Below are 24,396 nucleotides of genomic sequence, written 5' to 3' on the forward strand. Positions count from 1 at the left end.
CATGTATGTATGCATTTATTCTTTGTCTGCAGAGTTCAATAATAAATGAAAACGTTAACAATTGCAATGTATTTATTCATTATAACAGAAGCATTTTAGATCATGTTGAATAGTTATGTACTTGTTTTAATTCTGTGCTTGTGTGAGAGATACAATACTAGATGAGACACTGCAGTCGTTTTAAATGTTGCTTTTACAATATATTCTTATACGCTTTTATTTAATATAGTTATGATTAGGTCTGTAACAATAACACATTTTGCTGTACGATTAACTGACCAAGAAATTATTGCGATAAACAATATTGACATTTTGAGACCATTTTCAACAACTATAATGACAATGGAATAAAAATGCAAATGCACCCTTTCAAAGATCAATAAATGTTACTTTCTAAAGAACATTTAACACAGGAACTGCAAGACAACCAGAAACGATAGCCCTAAATAAAACAGACTAGTCAGCATAAGAATAGCCTGTACTTTCTACTCACTGGTGGTAGTTGGGGACTTAAAAGTCATGACTTGGACTCAAGTCAGACTTTAGTTACTATTTTTAGGACTGGAGACTTGACTTGATAAAATGGACTAAGACTTGGGACTTGACTTGAAGGTCAATGACTTGGGACTTCACTGACTTGAGAAACCTGTGGTTTAAAGACTTGAAATGACTCGAAGCTCAAAGCAGACGACTTGGACTTGACTTGGACATATGGGCCAGTGACTTGAGACTCGACTTGGACTTGCCTGTAATTGACTTGGGACCTCGACTCGGACTTGAGGGCAAAGATTTGAGACTTACTTGAGACTCGCAAAACAATGACTTGGTCCCACCTGAGGTCCGAGTTTCCACTGGTGCTCCTGCTGACCGCTCACATTCTCATCATTATGGAAAACGTTTGTCATCTAACCTAAATGTTTATGATATTACCACTTAGTGCACAGATTAAACACAAACGGGGAGGGTGACTGCACGACCTGCATTTGCCCCACATAAGTGACTGATATGCACCATGAGCACACAGAGCGGGTGGCGCAGGTGTCTATACAGAATCATGCTCAAGTATCGCGGCCGGAAAAAGTTATGGAGCTTGTTAAAAGTGCAATTAATTGATTATCGTTATAGGCCATAGTTATGATTGCAGAGACTGTTTACTGTAGGAGTGCATTTAATTAGAAAAAAAATATACTGGCATGAATACGATAAACTGACAGATGACCCTGGACTATCACCATTTTTAGATCTTTAGAAGTGTATTTAAGATAATAATATGACATGTGTGGGAATGTAGTATGAGATTAAATACAAATAAAAACTAGAATAAGCATAATTGAGTAGACTCTCATTCTCGTTCTCTTAAGACTCACTTTCTCCTGAACATCTCAGCGAAGATGCAGCCAGTGCTCCACACGTCGACGGGAGATGCGTAACTGGACTGGAGGAGGACCTCTGGGGGGCGGTACCACAAAGTCACCACCTGAGAAATGCAAACAGGAACTGCATTCAAACAAACCTCAAAACAAATATGCCTGCGCCTGAGAAAAAGATTCTGTACGTTGAGTAATGAAACTGACTGACCTTTTGGAGTCTTGGAGCTCCTCTCGATACATCTGATCAATCTTTGTATATATTCAGACAAAGTCTATTTTTTATTTCATTATTTAATTTTGTTCACTGACAATGGCAATCAAACCTGACATATACTCATAATAACCATTTTTGTCTATAAAATGTTAGAGTACATTTAAAAATACATAGATAAATTGAAAAAAATAAATACTGACATGAATATCATAACTTGACAAACGACCCTGGAGTGTAGCCATTTTTAGATTTGTCCAAAACGGTGCATTTACCGTATTTTTCAGACTATAAGTCACACTTTTTTTTTTTTCATGGTTTGGGTGTTTCCTGCAACTTATACTCCAGTGCGACTTATAATTAACATTTTCACACTGAACCATCGAGAGGCTCTAGTCTTGTGTGTCAGTATCTGCTGGCCCCGTTCCTCCTGTACCACTGTCACTTGGCTCTACTGCCCATGTCTCCTGCAGAAAGAGCCTCTGTCTGGTCTGTATCATGTCAGACGATCGTACCATTACGTACCATTACTTCTATAACACTGAACATTTAACATTTCAACAAACTTATAGAGATGACTGAGAAGACTGAACACAAATGCCCCCAAAATGAAAATCATGAAATCTGCAGCTGAAAACAATAATCGGGCAGCAGAAAAAAGTTTGGAGTGAGCAAGAAACTTGTGACACCAGGAAGATGCACCATGAAACTTTCCCGAAGTCACTGGATGGATGGACAAAGCCTGGACTTCAGTGACACCGAAACCATCCTGTCGGAATTCAGAAAGGCACGAATAATTCTAACTGGAACTGATGCCGAGTCTGACAACAGCTACACAGAAGAGGAAGCAGCGCTCTGTTTACCTCTGGAGGTTGAGGCCGAGTTGCTCAGAAGTGACACTGAGGATGAAGAATTGAATGGATTTAGTGATTTGGAGTGAGATGGAGAGTTTGGTAAACTTGTTCTGTTCTGTTGTTTATGTTATAGTTTATCTGAAGAACTGTTCATATGTGACGTTAACAGTCTGTTGTTCTCTTCTATTGTTATTACTAGAACTTGACTTTCAAGATGAAATGTCAGTTCCCGGTCTCTAATTTTAGAAAATTTACTTCCCCAAAAAAGTCCGGTGTGACTTATGTTTTTTTCTTCTTCATTACGCATTTTTTGGCTGGTGCGATTTATACTCCAGAGTGACTTGTAGTCTGAAAAATATGGTAAGTGAAATAAAACACTGACGTGTGGGAATGTAGTCTGAGATTAAGTACAAACTAAGGATATAATAACAGTTTTTAAGTACACTTTCTCATTTGTGTTCCCTTAGATTCACTTTCTCCTGAACATCTCAGTGAAAATACCGTAACGATATGCACTCCTCAAAGTGCACTGCCACAAACAGGACAGTCTCACCCATTTTCACTTTCATGTCCTAACTTTTACAAATGTCAAAACACCGCACGGCTCAGCTACCTGGTACAACTTCCGTGACTTAACCACATGGGCCTCCTCTCATTTCTCTTTCCTCGCTTCCTTCTCCTTGAGTCCTTTCCTCGATTCTGCAGGAAATGGGTGAGGACGACCCACCCACCCATCACAGCAGACACAGGGAGGAAAGAAGATTTAAACTCCTCACTGAGACCAATAAAGTTTGACTCTTTTCGCTAATGTGTGCTTCTGAAGCATCCCTCAGCTTTACTCCTTTTCTTTAGGACACCACTAAATATGACACATTTGATTGACAGTTGACAAACGGAGGATCGAGAGGAATCAAGAACAGAGAATCTGACTAAAAAGTATTGCGTTTCTTTACCACTGGAGTGAGGGCCATGTGGCAGCTGTAGATCCTTGCCAGCCCGAAGTCGGCGAGTTTGATCTGCCCTTGACTCGTGACCAGGATGTTCTCAGGCTTCAGGTCTCGGTGGATCACGCAGTTCGAATGAAGGAACACCAGACCGCACAACAGCTGCCTCATCATGTCCTGCACCAAACAACATTAGAACATAAACAGGTTACAGAGCTACGGACAACTTTGTAGGAAGCAAAAACAATTTCGGTCTTAAAGAGGGAGGTATTATACTTGTAACTGCAAACACATGACATATTTAGATCACCACATAACCGTTAATTGTTTTGAAAATGTTAAGGTTTCGCGCAGACGTCACAAAACCACGTGACCTGGTGTGTATGTCGCCATATTGGAGGTCAAACTATTCATCTGGACTAACATGTAGTATTTGTGTGCGATAAAATTTGAATTAAATAACAATGGTTTTGGATGTTCTGGCCGGAGTCAGTCTGCTAAAGAAGGAGGCCAAAATATCTTTCTATCAGATGCCGGCTGATAAAGATCGCAGAAAGAGGTGGAGAGCAGACAGAAAAACAGAGGGATGGAGCCCACTGAGTAGAGTCGTCTATGCAGTCAACATTTCATTTTTGGTGAGTAATCATCTCCACACAAACAAAGAAGGGATTTACAGTAAACAAAATGATGTATACCAAAAGTATTTACAATAAACTGAATAATACCAATCTTGACCTCCAGTAAGTACGCCAAAATATTAAATCACATGACTCCCACATCACACGCAAATCCTTAATATTCGCCAAAAACTATGCATTTCTGAGTCCCTGCTCCCTTTTCTCCCCACTCTAAGTCGCTCCCCCTCCCCTTCAGAGCGCTATCCCCACCCATACATGTGCATTTTGCTTTTGAAACTACGGAGCATCGCATCAGTTTGTGAAGCTGCTGCGTACAGTTTTGTGTCACGTTTTTGTATATTTACGGAAAATTGCGGTGCAGGAGCATGGGTGACGTAGGCATGTGGGCGGAGCTTCAGACAGCATCTTACAGCTAACCATAAGAAAAGTTTTCAGGCATGTTTCTGATGAGGAAGCAACGTTATAACATGGTAGAAAACTCCAAAAAATTTGCATTATCATAATAATACCCCTTCTTTTTTTTATGGTAGTTGTATGTAGACGTATGTAGATTATTACAAACATATGTTTACGGTAAATTACAATCTTGATCTAAAAGGGAATTTTTCTCTTAAGGTTAAAACATCCCTGTGACATTCTGCCTTTTTGTACATAATTTCATATTGTGACTCAGACATTTTGTATTTAATGCAGCTCGACGACTTCCCCCACCCACTCCTGTTGGTCAGCCTCAGTCATGCTCTGAGTAAGCGCTTTAACCAGATGCAAAAAAAAAAAGCAGACAAGCATGACTCTAGTTTCTTCTTCAAATGTTCTAAGTGTGATCAAATTGAACAAGTTATTTGACTCCAAAATAATAGTGTTTGGCATTTGGTGGTGTGTGTATTTTCTGATCTACTGTATCTTATGACGTTTCCTCATTACAAAGTTGTGTTTTGTTTCATTCACACATGTTTAACACACAAACCCTGCAGATTTAATTTGAGTACTTGTCTAGAAAAGAAATCACTGTGTACAGGAAGTGCTCCACTGTGTTTTTAAACTCCATACGCCTTCACTGGAATCATTTTGATCATTTCAGCCCTGGAATTGCCAATCTCTACTAAACTAAAGGTAAAAAGTAGCTATTAACTACTACTTCATGACATCACAATGTACAACAGAGTATTTTAAGCTTTGGAAGTATACACAGACTAATAATAAAGGGTTACTCAAACATGTGTGAATGAAACAAAACAACTCCAGGTCTGTTTTTCAAGAGGTGAAATGGCTTAAAGATCACAAGAGTCATCTTGTGTAATATAGGACCTTTAAAGGGAAAGTTCCAAATCATGGACATAGTGCCTCATTTCCTAGTTAGTCAGACAATTTTTTAAATATTCCATCCAGTCATTGTATTTGCAGAGGTCGCTGGTGCTAGGCTAGTGCATGTCAATGGCCATGGTTATCCTGCCACTAAAAACAGTCTTACCCACTCCACAAAACACCTGAAGTAAATCTATTATTACACCAAACTATAGATGTAAATGTCTGTGTTGATAGAATAATGTTAGAAGTAAAACCAACTTTGCATTTGAAGTATTTATGTCAGAGCAGCAGCAGCGAGTTGTACTTCCTGATAGAAAGCTCAGCAGTGGGGGACTGATATATGAGAAAATAGTCCCTCAATATGCGACGATTCATGTGATGTTTTATTTCAAACATTCTATCAACACAGACATTTCCATGGACAGTCTGGTGTAATAATCGATTTGTTTCGGGTGTTTTGTGGAGTGGGTAAGACTGTTTTTAGTGGCAGGATAACTATGGCCATTGACATGCACTAGCCTAGCACCAGCGACCTCTGCAAATACAAGGACTGGATAGAATATTTCAAAAAGTGTCTCCACACGTCTCCAACACTCTGGATCACTAGGAAATGAGGTGCTATGTCCAAATTTCAGAACTGTCCCTTTAAATAATCTTGTAATCCGTGATCCCAGACTCATATGTCTCACCGTGCTCGCTGGTTTAGGCTGAATATCACTGTGTTGGCGACTTACTTTAATGCGTTCTGGGGAGAGTCCAGCTGGGGGCGCTTTCTCCAGGTATGTTTTCAGATCTTGGTCAACGTGTTCAAACACTAAAGTGACTTTAGTCTCTTGGTCCGATCTCTGGGTCGCACAAACGTCCATTAATCTGAAATCAAATTAAGAGTTAAAAGAGTGAGCAACTGATTTCAAACCATGAGTCGGGAATTTGTTTTAGTTTCAAGTGTTAGCCCCATCCACTTACTCCTTTGTGCCGCTGCGATGTTGCACAATGACACAAAAACAACTGTCTGGCAGAGTGTCAGGCCGTCGTTTCCATAAATTTATCAAATCTCTGCTACCAATGGATTTTTTTTTGTCATTTTGGTAAAGCGCCATGAGAGAGCGTCAAGTGTCTGGGACAGTGTCAGGCAGTTTGTTCCCATGACTCTTAGCAACAATGGGCTTGATTGGATGACAAAAGGTGGCCCCGTCAGTAACGTCTGTATTATCTGTCATTCTCCGAGAAAATGCTACGTAAAATGAATAGATTATATTTGAGCAGCTTTTACCACAGAATGCATGACGTAAAGAGGATTAAGCCTGATAATAAAAAAAAAAAAAAATGGTACTTTAAATAAAACACTGTCCTTGTTCTATAAAAATAAATTATTGTTATTCAATTGGAGTGCATGTAACTCAGTAAATACCTCTTATCTGTGCTGCCGTCTGTAGGTTTATATGAACCACAAACACTCAAATGTACAAAGATCTAATCTGCAGAATGTACATTTCACATTAAGATGCAGCTGAGGCAATAAAGTGTGTTTATTCAAGTGTATGATATTGTTTTATAATGTTTTCATTGGCTATTCAAACAAGAGTCTATAGTGTCACACTTTATGACAGCTCAGATTTATAGAGTATTACAGGGATCTCCAACCTTTTTCCTCCGGTGAGCTACTTCTACAAAATGAAAATGCCAGAGAGGAGCTAATTTTCGTGGTCACAAGAAATTTAGTAAATCTAAGAGCCACGGTGAGCCTTAGAAGTGTACAGTTGGATCCATTCACTCAACATTCATTAATATTGATGCTTAACTTTGTACACTATACATTTACAATGGTAATGGGCATTTTCAAAATCAAAAACTAGAACATCCTCAAGAATTGTGAATCAAGTGTGTCATTAACAAAAAATGTTCTGCTTTCGGCGCATTCATGACTAACATGAGAGTCAGTATAATCACATTTTTTTGTGTTTTGGTCATTTTTAAGCAGCTTTTCTGTATTTTACCTAAACAAGTGACAATGTATGACTCTCTTCACTGTTGGCAGGGATCAAATTGGTCAAGAATATGGACATCTGGGACATTTCTTGTATAAAACTGGGACAAATCAGTGGTTTTGGATAAATCTGCTGGGATAGGGGACACAGGGCTCAAAACTGGGACTATTCTGGGTAAATAGAGACATCTGGTCATCCTACATTTAATCAATCAAATTTGACTTATTGATAACAATATGTGGAATTCAGAAATCCTTTGATGAGCTACTTGGAAGGGGGTAGTGAGCTGGTAGCTCCTGAGCTACAGGATGGGAGACCCCTGGAGTATTGCATAACCACACGGTCACTCGCTGCTGGCACAAAACTCAAACCTGTCAAATCACTTTTTAAAAAGCTGTAAAAATACTGGAAAAGAAACCACTCTCATTTCACCACTGCACAACCTGCTTAATTTTAATGATTTTGTTGATTTTAAATACGGATGTTTCATATATAAAGTTTTGTATGAACTTGCCCCCCCCCTGTTACAGGATTTTATTAAAGTAAAGACTGTCAGTGGGATGGGAACTAGGGCCACACAGATGCACCACATTCAGACAAAGTGTGTCTCAATCAGAGGCACCAAGTTCTGGAACATTCTCCCATTATCAGTAAGAGAGACTCCAATAATGGACACTTTCAAATCCCACTTGAAACAGCAGCTAAAGGAAAACCAGACTTGTGGATACTTTTAGTTTACAACTGTCACTTGTTATTGTTTTTTTTTTACAGGTTGGACATTGAGGCTAGCAGCTATAGGGGCAAATTTGCAATTCCGACTATGAGCGCCATAGCGACCAAAGAGCCAGTCAGGAGCGAGGTTGTTGAAGGTAATGACACTTCCTTCCTGCACCCCCGGTTTGGCAGGGAGCGGGCATTTGGAGACACTGTCAATCAAACCCGTTGATGACACTAAGGGGAACGACCTCGGGGAAAGAAGGCATCTGATTTGTCTGTTATTAATGCTCAAATCTTGTCTAGTGAAATAAAAACACCAGGATCGTTTAGGAGTGGGGTAATACGAACATTTTAAAAAGACTAAAATGACAAGGCTCACTGGTGACGGTGATGGCCCTCACTGAACGCAGTCGACAAAGAACATTGTACAAATATTTGATCTGATTTTTGAATTTGGTCAAAACATCTACACAGTGGAAAAATCAGAATCAAAAAGTTAAATTGGACAAATGCATAAAAACAAAACCTCTGCTACTGCTGATAAAGGTATGTCCCTCTGTGTCGCCATGTCTGCAGACTGTTGTTTTGCTTTTGTATGAATGTAGTGAGTGAGAGTTGGTGATTGGGGCAAGTGGCACAGATTGGTAGCCTTGCTTCAGTCTCGCCCAGGACAGCTGTACCTACACACATACAGCAACAGACGTACGCTACCACCACCCAGAGTGAATCAACAATCAGTGTAAATAAAGTGAGTGTCTTTGAAAGGCGCTATACACATTTAAGGCACAGGCTATGACTATTATACATTCAGAAATGATAAGCTATAATTGAAAGTAGGCCACAATAATTACAAGAATGACTTAATGTTCTATTACCGTAATTTCGAGACAAAAAGCCGCAACTTTTTTCTCACACTTTGGACCCTGCGGCTAATAAAACGATGCGGCGAATATAAGAACGGATTCTACGTTTGGCACATTGTCCATTCATATATATACGCTCTGTGGTTTGGAGTGTCTGATTGCAGAAAACACCGCTGTCTGTGCGGGTAAAACATGGATCTAGTGTTCACGTGAAGTTGCTACACGTGCTCGCAAGATTGTCAGCGCACTCAAATAGTTTATCGCCGTGTGATAAGATAAGTTATGATGCTAAATGAACATTAGTGAGGGGGATATGTTTTACCCGTGTGCGTAAATGAGAAGAAATGTCTCAAATTTCAGTAGCCGCACAGAAACTCATACCTGATTGACATATATATGACATGGTATATTTTACAAAATTATTTAGGTTACAAAGCTACAGTTTTGTTGCTTGTTTAGAGGAAGGAAACTTGTTTATGCAACACATTTGACATTTTTACTGTTTTGATGATTAAAATGGGCGTTTATCATATTCACTTTGCGCAAGTGGTTTAACAAAGTCTAGTATCACAGCCATGATTTAGCCTTTATTTTATTTATTGAAACGTATCAAATCATTTTAAACATACTGTATTGACTCGGCAGTGCAGTGTATCTATCGAGATAAGAATCATATCGTTTCGTGGCCTATGTATCATATCGGCAATTTCTTAATGATTCTCAGCCCTATCCAAGACACTGACATGATACAAAGAGGACAGCAGCTCTTTCTGCAGGAGACATGCGCAGTAGCTTGTTGGGAGAGATGGGGGTGATGCGCCGAGGAAGATGCTCATTTGATTGTGTTTTGAACAGTTATTTTGCGCTTCATACACACACCCTCCTCATGGAAAACACACTACGAAATGCAGATGATGCAGGTTTTAAGTTAAAGGTGAATAATGCAGCTATGGAAGAAAAAAAGAAACAGAGCTGCTGCACGTGAACTTGACATCAGTGAGTCGATGGTGAGATTTTGGCGACAGCAGTGTGACGAACTGACACAATGCAAAAAGATGACAAAAGCTTTCAGAGGTGATAAAAGCGATGGCCTGAAATTTAAAACGTTCTTGAAGACGTGGACACCTGCGGCTTATATTCAGGTGCGGTCTATATATGTACAATTTTAAAATTTTAGTAAAAATTTTGTTAATGCGGGTTATATTCAGGTGCTCTCAATAATCCGGAATTTACAGTATACATTTATTAACTATATTTGTTTTAAGATCAATCACATGTACAATTTCTTTGCACTGGGAGGGATGTTTTTTCTTTTTTTATGTGGTATTAGACAAATCTAATAATGCTGAAGGTGTATGTCAAATAATAAACATCTATGGCACTTCATAGATAATAAACCTATCTACTACTACTAAATTGTTTAATTGTGCTATTTATTGTCCTGCAATGATTTAGAGTAAGGATGTAACAACTGAAATATGATATTTTACCATCAAAAAAACGTATTAAGCCCTTTTAAAATCTTAATTCTTACAACAGAACAAAAGACTTTTCAAGACATTTTAAAAAGGAAAATGTAGCGTATTCACAATTCTTTTAGGGTCTGCAAAATATCGTGGGATGTACCGTATTTTCCGCACTATAGGGCTCTCTGGATTATATAGAGCGCTGTCATAGAATGGTCTATTTTCGAAATTTTTTCACAAATAAACCGCACTGGACTTTAAACGAAACAGTTGGATGGGTCAGTGGTTTTGTTTGTTTGTGGCGTTCACGGTGACTCTTGGCTTTATTCAGTTGTGGCGTGTAGGGAGGGTGCTGTCTTGGAACCACTGGATTGTTGGCGTGTTCGCAGTGACTCAGTTGTTCAGTTGTGTCTAGAAGTGGCACATTGCACTCGCTTTTTCGATTCATTCCTTCGTTCCGTTCCTCGTCGGTGTGGCGTGATGAGTGTGGCTGTGGGTGTTTTTCGCTGCGCTGTCGGTGTCGGTGTGTGCGTGGCTTTGTAGTTTACTGAAGTCGTGCTAGGACACCTGACTGGATTCGTGTATAGGGCGCTCTGGATTATGGGGTGCGCAGTTGTTTTTTGATGGGGTTGGAGGCTTAAGAGCACGCCTTATGGTGCAGAAAATACGGTGTATCATAAAAATATTGAGAAATTTCCATATTTTAACATCCCTAATCTTTTCAATATTATCGTAGAAAAATATCGTACTTCAGAATGTGTTATGGTGATAGGCCTGTGTATGTGTGTATCACCTTGACGGATGGATGTTTTACTAGAACAGTTCAGGTTCTCAGTCCTCTCACCTGACGACGTTGGGGTGGTCAAACTGCTCTAGTCTCCTGAGCAGCGCCACCTCCCTCACGGTGCTGATGGGGAGTCCGTTCTGGTCGGTCTGGACTCGGACACTTTTCAGAGCCACGAACTCTCCGCTCGTCGTGTCCCTCGCCTTATACACCGTCCCATAAGCCCCGCCCCCGATCTCTGCCACAGGCTCATAGGGGATACTGGAGGTCTGGGCCATGACTGGAGTGAACTAAAGCCTGGAGACAAACAGAGAGGATATGATTAAAAACAGGAAAAACAAGTGAGGGATGGAAAGTCCCAGCTCGAGTCCCATTCTCCCATCCTATTCTCTCGGTGGAAACGTCCTCCTCCTCCATCCGGGTGCCCCTTTCCCTTGGGCGGCACATGGCTAACACGGGGGGACGTTCTCGCCAGTACGTACGTATGTACGTTTTTGATGAGGGAACAACATTTTAACATGATATATACCGTATTTTTCGGACTATAAGGATTTATAATCCAGTGAGTTTTACGTATTAATTCTGGTTGGGATTACTGACCTCGAGTTTTTTTTGTACATGGCGCTCAAAAATCTGTCAAAATGTTTTAGTACGACTTTGGTAAGTTATGAAGCAGCACCGCTTTATGGCTACCATAGTCAGGAGCCTTGCAGAGTGAGTTCGACAGAAGCTGAACCGCATCAGGACACAAGGAGCAAGGTGTTTTTCAGCCCTTATAGTTTATGCAAATTAGCCATGTGGCTTTAAGTTTTGTTTCTGTAAAATGCAAACAAATGTATGCAAGGGTGCATTCAACAGATTTTATTCACATTACACATATTACTCAATGTATATTTGTGTTGTCCTCGTTGGAAATAAAAATCCAAACTTAAATGATCTACCAGCATTCACACCACCGCAATCATAACTTTAAATTGGTGTTTCCATTATTGTGAGAAAATAAACATCACAAGGATGATAGATAAAATATATTTCTGGTATTGAAGGGTTAAATTACTTGTATAAACACATTTAGAACTGTTCCATCTTATTTTATATTTAAGGAAATAAATGCTGTTCTCAATCTCTGCACTGGTATCGGCTGACATCAGTATTAGCAGATATTTACAGCCAAAATATCAAGATCAGTATTGCAAACAGAGCATCCTCAGGAAATAGGGGTGTAACGATATCCATGTCTCACGATACGATATCGTCACGGTATGAACTTCACGGTATGACATTTATTGCGATATCATGGGAAAGCTCACAATATGGCTGGGAGGCTGACGATTAGGGACGTAACAATATCCAAATCTCTCGGTACAATATTTTCACGATATACATCTCACGGTACTTTTTAAGCTACTTTTTCCTTTTAAAATTCCTTGACAAGACTTAATCCAAAGAACTAAGACTTAAAAGTGCTTAGAACTGTTATTTCTTCTTGTAGTCTGCACTGAAATGGAGCAAAGGATCATGGTCTATGTAGTTCCCTTGTCTATTTTTAGCTTTTGCTGCACCATAAATCTTAATTTAAGCAAAGAGACTTGAAATTCGATATATTGTGATGGTCTATGATATTATTGTAAGACTTTTGACGATACAATATCACGATATTTCAGTTATTGTTACATCCCTACTAGGTAACACTACATTAATTGCTATTTTAATCTAAACAGCATGCATATTTCCCTTGCAAATTTAATTGAAAGCTGCTGAATGCACACAAATAATGCAACCAATGTACAATCATTTACATTTTCTTTGCATTTTTGTTTAAATTAAGAAAATTCCTTCAAAATTTTAAAACAGAACCCCCCAAAAAACAGAATATCTAACTATATCTGAAATCTGCAATGGAAAACACAAATTGTCCTCATGAGGATACAGTTGAAACCAAGCAGTCCTCAAGCTAACAATATCACACGCACAAATTCCATCTTGAGATCCTAAATCACCAACTCTAAAAATTCCCTTATTTGTTTTAGTTGAGATTAGATGTCGCCATGGAGACTTAACATTGAGGAAACAAGCTTTTCGTCATGCAGTCTGTCCGGATCTGCGGTCATTACTGTCTATTCTGGTCCGATTTCCGCCGCATGAATTAAATATTTGAGCGAGTTTGAACTGGAGTGACCCCGGCTCATTAAAGACGATTCACATGTGAGAGGAGGGAGGCTGCGAAGAGGAGCTCAGCCATCGAGGAGCTTTAGGATCAGACAGAGCAGCGAAGCGAGAACTACAGCCACATCTTTGACACATGAGATTCAAAAATACACGTGTTAGAAAATATGACGGGACATTCGGCTCTTTTAGGGGATCCGAATCTTTTGGATCTGTTCATTTGAAAGAGCTGGTCAAAAGACTAGGGATGTAACGATATCCAAATGTCTTGATGTTTTCACGATATGCATCTCACGGTACCATATTTATTGTGATATTATTTTGGTGCAACCACAGCTAAAAATACATGGGAAACTACATAAGACAATGATCCCAAGCGCTTTTAAATCTTAATTCTTTGGGTTATGAAAGTACCAAAGGCTTGTCAAAGTATTTTAAAAGGAAAAAGTAGCATATTCACAGTTAAGTCAAGTGTCCACAATAAATATCAAACCGTGAGATGCATGAAAATGGCGTACTGAGAGATTTCGATATCCTTACATCCCTACTAACAGATATGTGAATATACTACTTTTTCCTTTTAAAATGTCTAGACAATAGGGCTGGGTATCATTAAGAAGTTGCAGATACGACACATATCTCGATACACAGGCCACGATACAATATATATCTTGATACAGTGCACTTACAGTACGATACAATATATTTCAAATCGATTTTTATACAGTTCAGTAAAAAAAAAAGGCTAAATCATGGATGCGATACTAAAAGTCTCTGTTAAATTTTTGTGCAAAGTTCATATGAAACACAAACATTTCAATAATCAAAAGAGTGTCAAAATGTCAAATGTGTTGCATAAATTAGTTTTCTTTCACTCAACAAGCAACAAAACTGTAGCACAGTAACAAAATAATTAACTAAAATATATCTAAAATTACTCTTGGTAATATATCGATACAGCAGCCCACGATATCGATACTGTATCATCACATTAAACTATACGATATATCGATATTCTGATATTTTTGCACACCCCTACTAGACAAACCTTTGGTATTTTCATAATCTAGAGAATTAAAATTTAAAAGTGCTTAATTCATAGTTCATGCAGTCTGCTAGCCAGGCTGGTGCCACCTAGTGCCTCTGCTCAATTTCAGTTCCCTCTAGCAACTAAGTCAAGAATCAGAATACACTAGACCAGGGGTCTCCAACATGTAGCTCTCCATCCCCTTCCAAGTAGCTCATCAAGGGATTTCTGAATTACATATGTTGTGCTGAATAAGTAAATTGATTAAATGTTTATTATAATTGTACACATATCATTTTGATGCCTAACCTTTGTACCCGGTTTGTTTTATAGGCATCCAACTGTACCTCATCTAAGGCTTGCTGTGGCTATTATATATACTAAATTTTTAGTGATCGCTAAAACTAGTAGCTCTTTGGCATTTTCGGTGTGTAAAAGTAGCTCACTGAAGGAAAAAGGTTGGAGAATCCTGCACTTAGACGGTTTGCAAGAACCCCAGAAGTTGTAAACTGCACACTGGCCAATCAGCGAAGTGCTGAACCAACCAGAGTTGCGATAGCAGACTGCATACTCTATCCTCCTTCCTTTGTCAAATACAAATTCACATTTATTGCACCTTAAATTCAAAATTTCCCCCTCGCAGAAACGACATCGATCGTCGACAGACATGTTCACTCGCTGCTTTGTTTGCTGTTGTGCCGGCAATTACTTAAACACCAGTGATCGTCCCGACGCATTACATACTACCAAATAGCAGCAATTGGTTAAATAAAAAAGTACCCGTCTACAGTTGAGCAAATGAATCCTAATGCTACTAATCAGGCTAGTAGTCTGCACTGAAACAGAGCAAAGGATCATGGTCTGTGTAGTTCCCTCTATTTTACAGCTGCACCATAACAATGAATTTAAGCAAAAAAAACTTGTGATTTGATATATTGTGACTGCCCATCCCTCAGTCGTCCAGGTAGAATCCATGGAGAGGAGAAAATTCAGTTTATCGACTGGACAAAAGTTTGGTTGAAGACTTTTCGCAGCTCATCCAAGCTGCTTCTTCAGTTCTGGTCAGAATGCTGATGGACACTTATATTCTTATATCTGTCTGCAGGGAGGAGCTAACTAAGTGAAACTAACACACCAACTTGTTTACAGTTTCTGTTAGTTCGGCCTGTTGACCTGTACAAGGCAAGTTTATCTGTATATCACAATTCATACACAAAGTAATTCAGTGATTTACAAAATAAAAAAAAAACAAAAAAACATTAAAATCACAATTAATTTAAGACACTTGTAATTCGATATATGGTGATGGTCCATGGTAGTACTGCGAGACTGTTGATACGATATCACGATATTTTGGGTTACTGTTACGTCCTTAGTGAGAATACATTTTTCTACAAACTAATCACAGAGAGAAAGGACCAAGGCCAAGATCCATTCAAAACTGTTTAAACTCTTTCCTCTTTGAAATGATTTGTAACTGAAATAAAACGTTACACTACAATAAAGATCATGTAAGATTTGATTTATTTTTTGTGCACAGAGCTCTCACTCGTGTTGCCTTCTTTGCTTTTGTGCCGAGTCTTGTGTTGGTTCAGCTATAATCAGCACAAATATTCACACAAATTAGAAAAAAAATAAAAAATTCTGTTCTCGCAGACAATGAGATCCAGTCCCAATTAGAACTACAAGAAATATACTGTAGTAATTGGTCGGCCTGTTATGAGAATGACAACAACTATATGGTCTTGAGTATTTCATAGATGGGACGATACTTTTTTGTGGGGTAGTATTTATCGTGGGTATTTTTGCTTTGTACTAGTGGAAATTTTTGGGTTATTTCATGGCAATATAAGATTTGAGTTGTACAGGCTTGAATTTATCACTTCTATGACTCATTATTAGATACAAACTGACGGCTACAGTGTGCTATTCATTTATTGCAGTTAATTTTTTAAACAATATCTTGGGGGATTTTTTTTTAGGGTTACTGTGCTAGTTTCAATATTATAGCTATCGTCTATATTTAGCTACTTTAAATCACACTTTAAAAAATGTTATCGTGACAGGCCCAGTAACTGAAACCAGTGATCTAACGAAGAATCATTTGAACAGTCGGTGATTATTTCCAGTGTTTACAGGACCAGCTCTAGCAACTAGACAAATTCTTGGCCTTAAAATGACTAAATACCAATTCACATATACCTCTACTGCTTATTTACCCACCTAAAAGTTCAGTCTGTCTGCCCAAATTTATCAAATGTTGAAATATTGTAAAAAAAAAAAAATCATTAACATAAGAAATCTGAATATTTGTCCTTGAGCAGCACATGTTCTGGACTTTGAACTAAGATGCCCTGAAGCTCTCAATTCCTCTGTTTTTATTAGAATATTTGTCTTGAGAGTCTGTTCAGTCCAGATTCTAAAAAAAGGACTATGATTTGTAATACTCGACTAGTCACAATGTATTCGGTTAATCATTGCAGACCTCATTCAAGTAAAACACTAGATTTCATTCTTGTAGCTGGACTGTTTGTACAGAGTGGTAAAAGTAGGGCTGGGCGATATGACAAAAAGATTAATCGATACTAGGAAATCATTTTCATTTATTAATCTCCAATTTATTTTATTTTGCCTGATTAAAAACAATTAGAGATGGCTTTGCCTGTTCATTTCCTGAACATACATTATACAGACTTAACACAAAAATAGTCATCTTTCTCCAAAGTGTAAACTCTGCACCAAGGATTTCTTGTGGACTAGAGACAGATGTGCGGACCAAGTCATTGTTTTGCAAGTCTCAAGTAAGTTTCAAGTCTTTGACCCCAAGTCAATTCCCAAGTCAATTCCCAAGTCAAATACAGGAAGTCAAGTCGAGTCTCGAGTCATTGGCCCATAAGTCCAAGTCAAGTCCAAGTTATCTGCTTTGAGCAGTCACTTCAAGTCTTTAAACCAAAGGACAAAATATAGCCTAGATTTTTGCTATTTATATGAATTTTAAAATAAATTGCACTTTAAAAAGTATATTTATATATGAGTATTTATAGAGTATATAAGAGTTGTAAAAATGAATTTTGTTAATTGTTCCTTTTTAAATTGAAATGAGATTGACAAGATCTTAGAGTGAATCATTACTGTCAAAATAGAAAGAATTCAGATTTAAAAAAGTGCTTCTCAAGTCACAGGCCTCAAGTCCAAGTCAAATCCCAAGTCACTGACCTTCAAGTTCCCAAGTCCCAAGTCTTAGTCCATTTTATTTTATCAAGTCAAGTCTCAAGTCCTAAAAATAGTGACTCAAGTCTGACTCGAGTCCAAGTCACGATTTGCAAGTCCCCACCCTCTGACTAGTGATTCACCAATATGGGTTTTTTCATGCCGATGCTGATTATTTAGAACACATTTACATATTTTTGGGCAGATAAGCAGGCCCAATTTTGATGTCATTTAAATTTACCACCATCTCCTACCCAAAGTCTTTTTTTTACCACAAACCCATAAGAGCAGTATAATCATGGTTTATGCAGCTATCGCTTCATATTTAAGAGTTCATATAAAGTTTTGTTTGTATTTTTAGGCAGCAGATTGACCAAAACAAAATATATATTAGTATATATAAAATAAATGTAATGAGAAAAAATACTAATAAATAAATATATATCGGCCTGTGCTGGAGATTTAAAGCCCATGGCCGATGTGCTAAAACAGGGGTCTCCAAACTTTTCTCCAGTGACGTACCTACAAAAATGCTAGAAAGCTACCAATTTCAGTAGTCACAAAGAAACTGAGTAAATATATACAAGCTACGGTTTTAAATGGGGAACAAGTTAGATGATTATAAAACAAACCATTATCAATTTATCGGTGCACCAAGTTGGGCATCAAAATAATACATGTACAGTGGTAAATAATCAAATTTTACTTATTATCCACAATACATAGAAGTCAGAAATCCCTTGGTGAGCTACTTGGAAGGGGGTGAAGAGCTACTGGTAGATCCCGAGCTACAGGTTGAAGACTCCTGAGCTAAAAAGTCCAGCTCTTTGAGGCCAAAGCATATCCACTGTGCTGTCTGTACGGCAGGGTATCATTAAGAAGCTGCAGTTACAATACATCGATACATAGGCCACGATACGATACATATCTCGATACACAGGCCACGATACGATACATATCTCGATACACAGGCCACGATACGATACATATCTCGATACACAGGCCACGATACGATACATATCTCGATACACAGGCCACGATACGATACATATCTCGATACACAGGCCACGATACGATGCATATCTCGATACGTAGGCCACGATACGATACATATCTCGATACACAGGCCACGATACGATACATATCTCGATACACAGGCCACGATACATATCTCGATACACAGGCCACGATACGATACATATCTCGATACACAGGCCACGATACGATACATATCTCGATACATAGGCCACGATACGATACATATCTCGATACACAGGCCACGATACGATACATATCTCGATACATAGGCCACAATAGGATACATATCTCGATACGATACATAGGCCACGATACAATACATAGATGCATAGGCCTCGATACGATACATATCTCGATACGATACATATCGATACATAGGCCACAATAGGATACATAGATACATGGGCCTCGATACAATACATAGATACATAGGCCTCAATACAATACATAGGCCTCGATATACATAGGCCTCGATACAATACATATCTCGATACATAGGCCACAATAGGATACATATTTCGATGCACAGACCACGATACAATACATATCTTGCTACAAAGGCCACGATAAGATTCACTTTTCGATACGGTAAGCTTTTGATTCAAAATGATCAGATACACTATATTTCAAATCAGTTCGATAAGGTTCAGTGTAAAAAAAAAAAAAAAAAAGGTAAAGCATGGCTGATATTAAAAGTCTACTAAGCCCACCAGGTTTGTGCTGAGTTCATATGAAAAACACCCATTTTCCTGATCAAAACAGTGAAAATGTCAACACAATTGTAGCTCTTACACAGAATAGTTTAGTAAAATATACCTAAAAATGACTCTTGGCCATATATCGATGCAGCAGCCCACGATATCGATTCTGTATCAAATTAAACTATACGATATATCGATTTCAATATTTTTGTACACCCCTAGCTGTTTGCATCAAATTTTTCATCATTAAGTTTACTGTTTGATGATCAGGAAGTGCGTGTTAGCATGATAGTAGTAGTTGCAAAACTCAGCTCTCTAAAAGTCATGTTATAAAAAAGACAATTAAAAAATCAAGTACAGTGTGGAAGTTATGCGTAGTAAAAAAGAGCCGACAACTTCTCACATTTTAGACACAAAAAATCGTGTGTCGCTTTATTAACTAAACTCCCAACTCGCTATAAACGGCTAATAACGGTAAACAGAACAGCGTGCGTCAAAACGTCAACGGGTCTTAAAGGGACCGCGACAATATTGCATATAGAGCACAAACACAAAAACTAAACACTGAACATAGGTGAACATGTAATTAATATGTCTCCAGTTAGTGGTGAATTATGTATGTAATATGTATGCTAAAGGCACTACAACAGTGCCTTTACTAGTCAATGCCACACTAGTCAGTGCCATACTTAACACTGAACATGGAGTGATTTCTGAACAAAAATTAAGAAGAAAGCATAGATCATTTAAAAAAATTATCCTCCACAATTCTGCAGAGAAAACTATGATGTATGATGAAACTAGTGAGCAGCTGTCCCTGAACCTGCCGTCAGTCTTGAGTTGACTGGTCCCTGCTCCATCTGTGCTCTCAGCAAAATGGCCGCTCTGACTCAACTTCACTCCATGTACCAGTGTGGAGGTGTTTTTTGAGAACTGGCATCAAAAAAAAAAAAAAAAACAAAGAAAGAAATCACCTCAACAAAAAAATACAGTCATTTCACTCGGCTATAAAATATAATCAGAGTCGTGTTTTGATTGTTGTAATTGTTATCTGGACTAAGGTCATTATAAAGTATTGAAACTTGCTAAAATCAATACTAAAGTGAATATTGAAACTACAGAATGAACCTTTCCTGAAAAGTTTTAGAATGATCTTGAGCTGTATCAGAACAAGTATAAAAGCACATAGACTAATATACACACATGAATCACTGACACACACATGGGAATAGAAAACAAAGTACTACGAATGCTGAAAATCACATTCTTTTGTTTAAATAAAGAGTTTTTTTTATTATTACTATTGTTGTATTGGAATCAGTATTAAGTCTCAAGTCCTTAGTATTGAAATTGAGTTTGACATGTTAGTATGACGACAGCACGAATACCGGCTCGAGCGTCCCCCTGGCTTGAAAGTTCCGTCTCGAGCGTCCTATTCTCTTGGCGGGAACGGCCCCCTCCTCCTTCCAGAAGCCCCCTTCCCTTGGGCGGCCATGGATTTATTAAAATAACTGGACACAGTATTGCTGCTTGTAGCTGCCTCGAGTTGACCTAGTGGCCACTCACTGGTCCTAAAGCGGAAAAAGTCCCATGGGCCGAGAGAAGATTTTTCTCATAGAGCGCAATGTAATCATAAACTGCTCGCATTCGGCTGACAGGGCACGTACAACTTTCAAAAATGTCAGATTTTGTGGCGATTTTTAGATCATACACTTTTTCTCAGCTCAAAATCCTTCAGTTGTCTTAAAAAACACTTTATATTCGTTCGCTTCGGCTCCGCTCTGCTCTATCTCTTGCTCTGATTGGTCAAAGCGATCACGTGATACATAAGCCCATGCTCCGTGCGTGCGTTCGCGTGATTTGCGTGTGCCTGCAGGAGAAAAAAGCACTACTGCACATGCTCGGTTGGCCCACAGCCACCGGAAGTATCTCGCCGGGCTAAATGGAATCACAGGGCAGGTTAAACTTCCTAAACATCCTACCTGTCCATCTGCCTCACGTCAGCACGCCGCCCCTCGCCTTTTCACGCTCCTTCCTGTGTACAGCGAAAACAAGCCCCTTCCACAGTGCGCGCTGATTAGAAGAGCAAGACGAAACGTGAAGCAAAAACGAGTCTAAATTTGTGTTACAGTGTTGGCACAAAGCAGGTCTACAGCATAGAGCAGATCTACAGAACAGACCTACTGCCACATTTGGCTGAAGTTTGCCTAAGAAAAGTGCACAAATGCATCTGTTTGTCACGATGTGCGTTTGGTTTGGTAAATGTGCAGAGGCTGGTAAATATCACTGCAAAACCAGAAAAGAATGCAACTCCAGTTTGGAACTTTAAAAGACAGGTTTAAAAATCTTCCTTCACTTTTTTCACAGTTTTGTGTAAAGTGCCAGAGGAAGTTCTCTTAAAGAAGGGGTTCTCAAACTGTGGGTGAGGGTCCAAAAAAGGGGCACAGAGTGTTTCAGTGCAGTTTGCTTGGCTTTGTAGTAGGTAGATCATTTTGATTTGGTCATTTTGTAAGTAGCTCGCATGCTGAAAAAGTGTGAGCATCCCCTGTCCTATAGCATCTGAACCTGTTGATTTGGGAAGAAATGTTCATTATTTCCTTACCTTCCATGAACATAATTTGTAAGCACAACACAAGAAAGCTGAAGAATTCGTACAAAAATGATTCAGAATCACTTTTAGGAAGGTCTTGCATATTTCAATGAAATGCATAGTTAATACAAAATCCTGAAATAGTTGTGGCACTCACTCCTTTTCACAAGAGGTGATTGAGTGATTCATGAAATTAACAGACTATACAAGTGTGTGCTTCACTTGTGGAGTACTGAGGAGAAATCTGATGCTGTATTTACTCTGTGTGTACATCATTTTTGCATTTTTTTTGTATGTATGTATGAACAAATGTGTTGAGCTATATTGCAACTTGCGTGTGTACAACATATATAATTGTTTAGTTTCATACAGCGTAGAATTCAGCGTAACATTCCGGGGGACTTTCCAGCTTGGGGACCTTCCAGCTGGTTCCTGACAACACTATTTGACTATATAAAGAAATAATCAGTCATATTTTGATAAACAAAATGTCAACAAAGATAAACCATTTCCAACTTCCTAAAAAATACACGTTACTTGAGAATATTCTGTACCTAGAGGCCTTCAGTCATCATATTTTAAACTTTAGTTGGCTGAAAACGCATTTGAAAAGTTTCCACGTACAATAGGAAAAATATGTTGCACATGTTGATTATTAAAATAATTAGGGATGTGATGAGACACAATTTCAACAAGACGAGACATGTGTGGAGAGTCAGTTCGTGAGACTGAGAAACAAGATTTTGATATCATTTTTGATAAATAAATTGTGCCATTCAGTTCATAATTTTTGCTTCACACTTTCTGCTTTATCTATTTTTAGGTTTTGCAGTAATTTCATTATAGGAGTGTTTTTTGGTATCGCAGCTTCTCAAGGAGTTACTCAGCAAAGTCAACCCCTTTTTCATCCAAGGCAAATGTTAAAATGTAATAAAAAAATCTCATAAGATCATTTTCCTCATATGTGCACAATCTTGTCCCGTTCCTACTGACTACTAAAATACTCGTTTGTTTTGGCCCTAAAAATCCATTTCACATTAAAGAGTGTTGTACTAGCCTGATTCATTAGTCGGTTTCACTTCAGAAACATTAGGATTCATTTGCTCGACAGTAGGCAGATACTTTTTTTCCCCATTTAACCAATCGCTGCCATTTGGACGTATGTAATGCGCTGCAACGGGGCTAACTGGTATGTTACCGTATTTTCCAGGGTATTAGGCACTCTGGACTATAAGATGCACTGTCATTAAACGGTCTATTTTCAAACTTTTTTCACAAATAAACCGCACCGGACTTTAAAGGAAACAACAGTTGGATGGGTCAATGGTTTTGTTTGTTTGGCGTGTTCGCGTGTTTTACTTGTACCTGAATTTCCTCAGATAAAGTAAAATGTTCTTAATTACGTCATTTTAACTTGCCTAGATATTGTTTTTTTTAGGTGTATTGTTCTGCATCATGCTGTTGTTTTGTTTGTAGAGAATTATTGTGTGTGGGGATGAGTGACGTAGGCTTGTGGGTGGAGCATCGGACCGAATCATACTACTTCGAATAGTGTCTGGGAGAGATCGCTAGATTCCTCAAACACGCACAGAAGAAGACATTTAAAACCACTTCGAGCAAGGTTTTTTGACGAGAGAACTTTATGACAAGGTATTAATCTCCAAAAAGTTGAACGCGCTTTAAGAATGAGTTTGCAGAGTAAGTAGAAGTGGACGTGTTGAAGTCATGGAGGTGTGAAATGGTTAAAATAGTGAGTGTGAACATTCAGATACAGACAACAGACGCACGCCAACTGGCACTGAAACTAACACCTCATATGCAAATGGTATTCTGGATTGAACCCTTAGTAACAAAACGAAGCGACAGACTTTTGGAGGGCGGCTGCAAAATTAGACCATTGTTTTAATTTTGTTTTTCATATTGTCTGGGGCTTTACACCAGGAAAAAAATAACCAAATGTGACATAGATAGAACTTTTCTCTTTGCTCGTCTCCATGGAGATGTTATTGCATTGGCTGGAATGTTTCGTAATCCACAGTAAGAGTAATATAGTAATCCAATTTTAGATATTTTTTATTGCCGTTAAGAGATTAGACGAGTTGATTCTGTACTTGTTTTAAATCACTCGTAAAAACTAATTTTTTCACTCCTTTTTAAAAGTTAAGATTTAGATTTTTTTTGTTGTTAATTAACTTAAATCTAATTGTTTTCTATGTTTTTATAATATTACTGACTTGAGATGTAACTAAAGGAAATATCGTGATATCGTATCGTCAGTGTTGGGGAGTAACAGATTACATGTACCAGAGTTATGTAATCACGAGTACAAATTATGAATAACTATTCAGTTACAGTTACTGTTTCAATGAGTGCTAATTGGATTACAGTTACTTTGTTGAAATAAATGGATTACACGGCGGTATTTTCCTGTTTTCACATTTTGGGCTATATCCCCCCCCTTTTTTTGGTAATTCCACTCATTGCTGGAAACTAAACCAGGACTAAACTAGATCTTAACCAG

The 24,396-nt window shown here is 38.4% G+C and overlaps 1 protein-coding gene across 1 annotated transcript in view; it reads right to left on the bottom strand.

Annotated features, from left to right (window-relative positions):
- Positions 1-24,396, bottom strand: part of cdk4 (cyclin-dependent kinase 4) — a 40,929-nt gene that overhangs the window by 11,194 nt on the left and 5,339 nt on the right. Inside the window, exons 2-5 of the mRNA XM_020936947.2 lie at positions 11,204-11,440; positions 6,060-6,195; positions 3,389-3,556; positions 1,368-1,477 (exon numbers count right to left, since the gene is read on the bottom strand). Of these exons, the coding sequence (XP_020792606.1) occupies positions 1,368-1,477; positions 3,389-3,556; positions 6,060-6,195; positions 11,204-11,421 (632 nt within the window). The 5' untranslated portion in view covers positions 11,422-11,440. The remainder of the gene's footprint in view (positions 1-1,367; positions 1,478-3,388; positions 3,557-6,059; positions 6,196-11,203; positions 11,441-24,396) is intronic.

This window comes from Boleophthalmus pectinirostris, unplaced genomic scaffold, assembly GCF_026225935.1.
Source record: "Boleophthalmus pectinirostris isolate CB_2022bp ecotype Guang Dong unplaced genomic scaffold, ASM2622593v1 HiC_scaffold_3, whole genome shotgun sequence".
Taxonomy (NCBI): domain Eukaryota; kingdom Metazoa; phylum Chordata; class Actinopteri; order Gobiiformes; family Gobiidae; genus Boleophthalmus; species Boleophthalmus pectinirostris.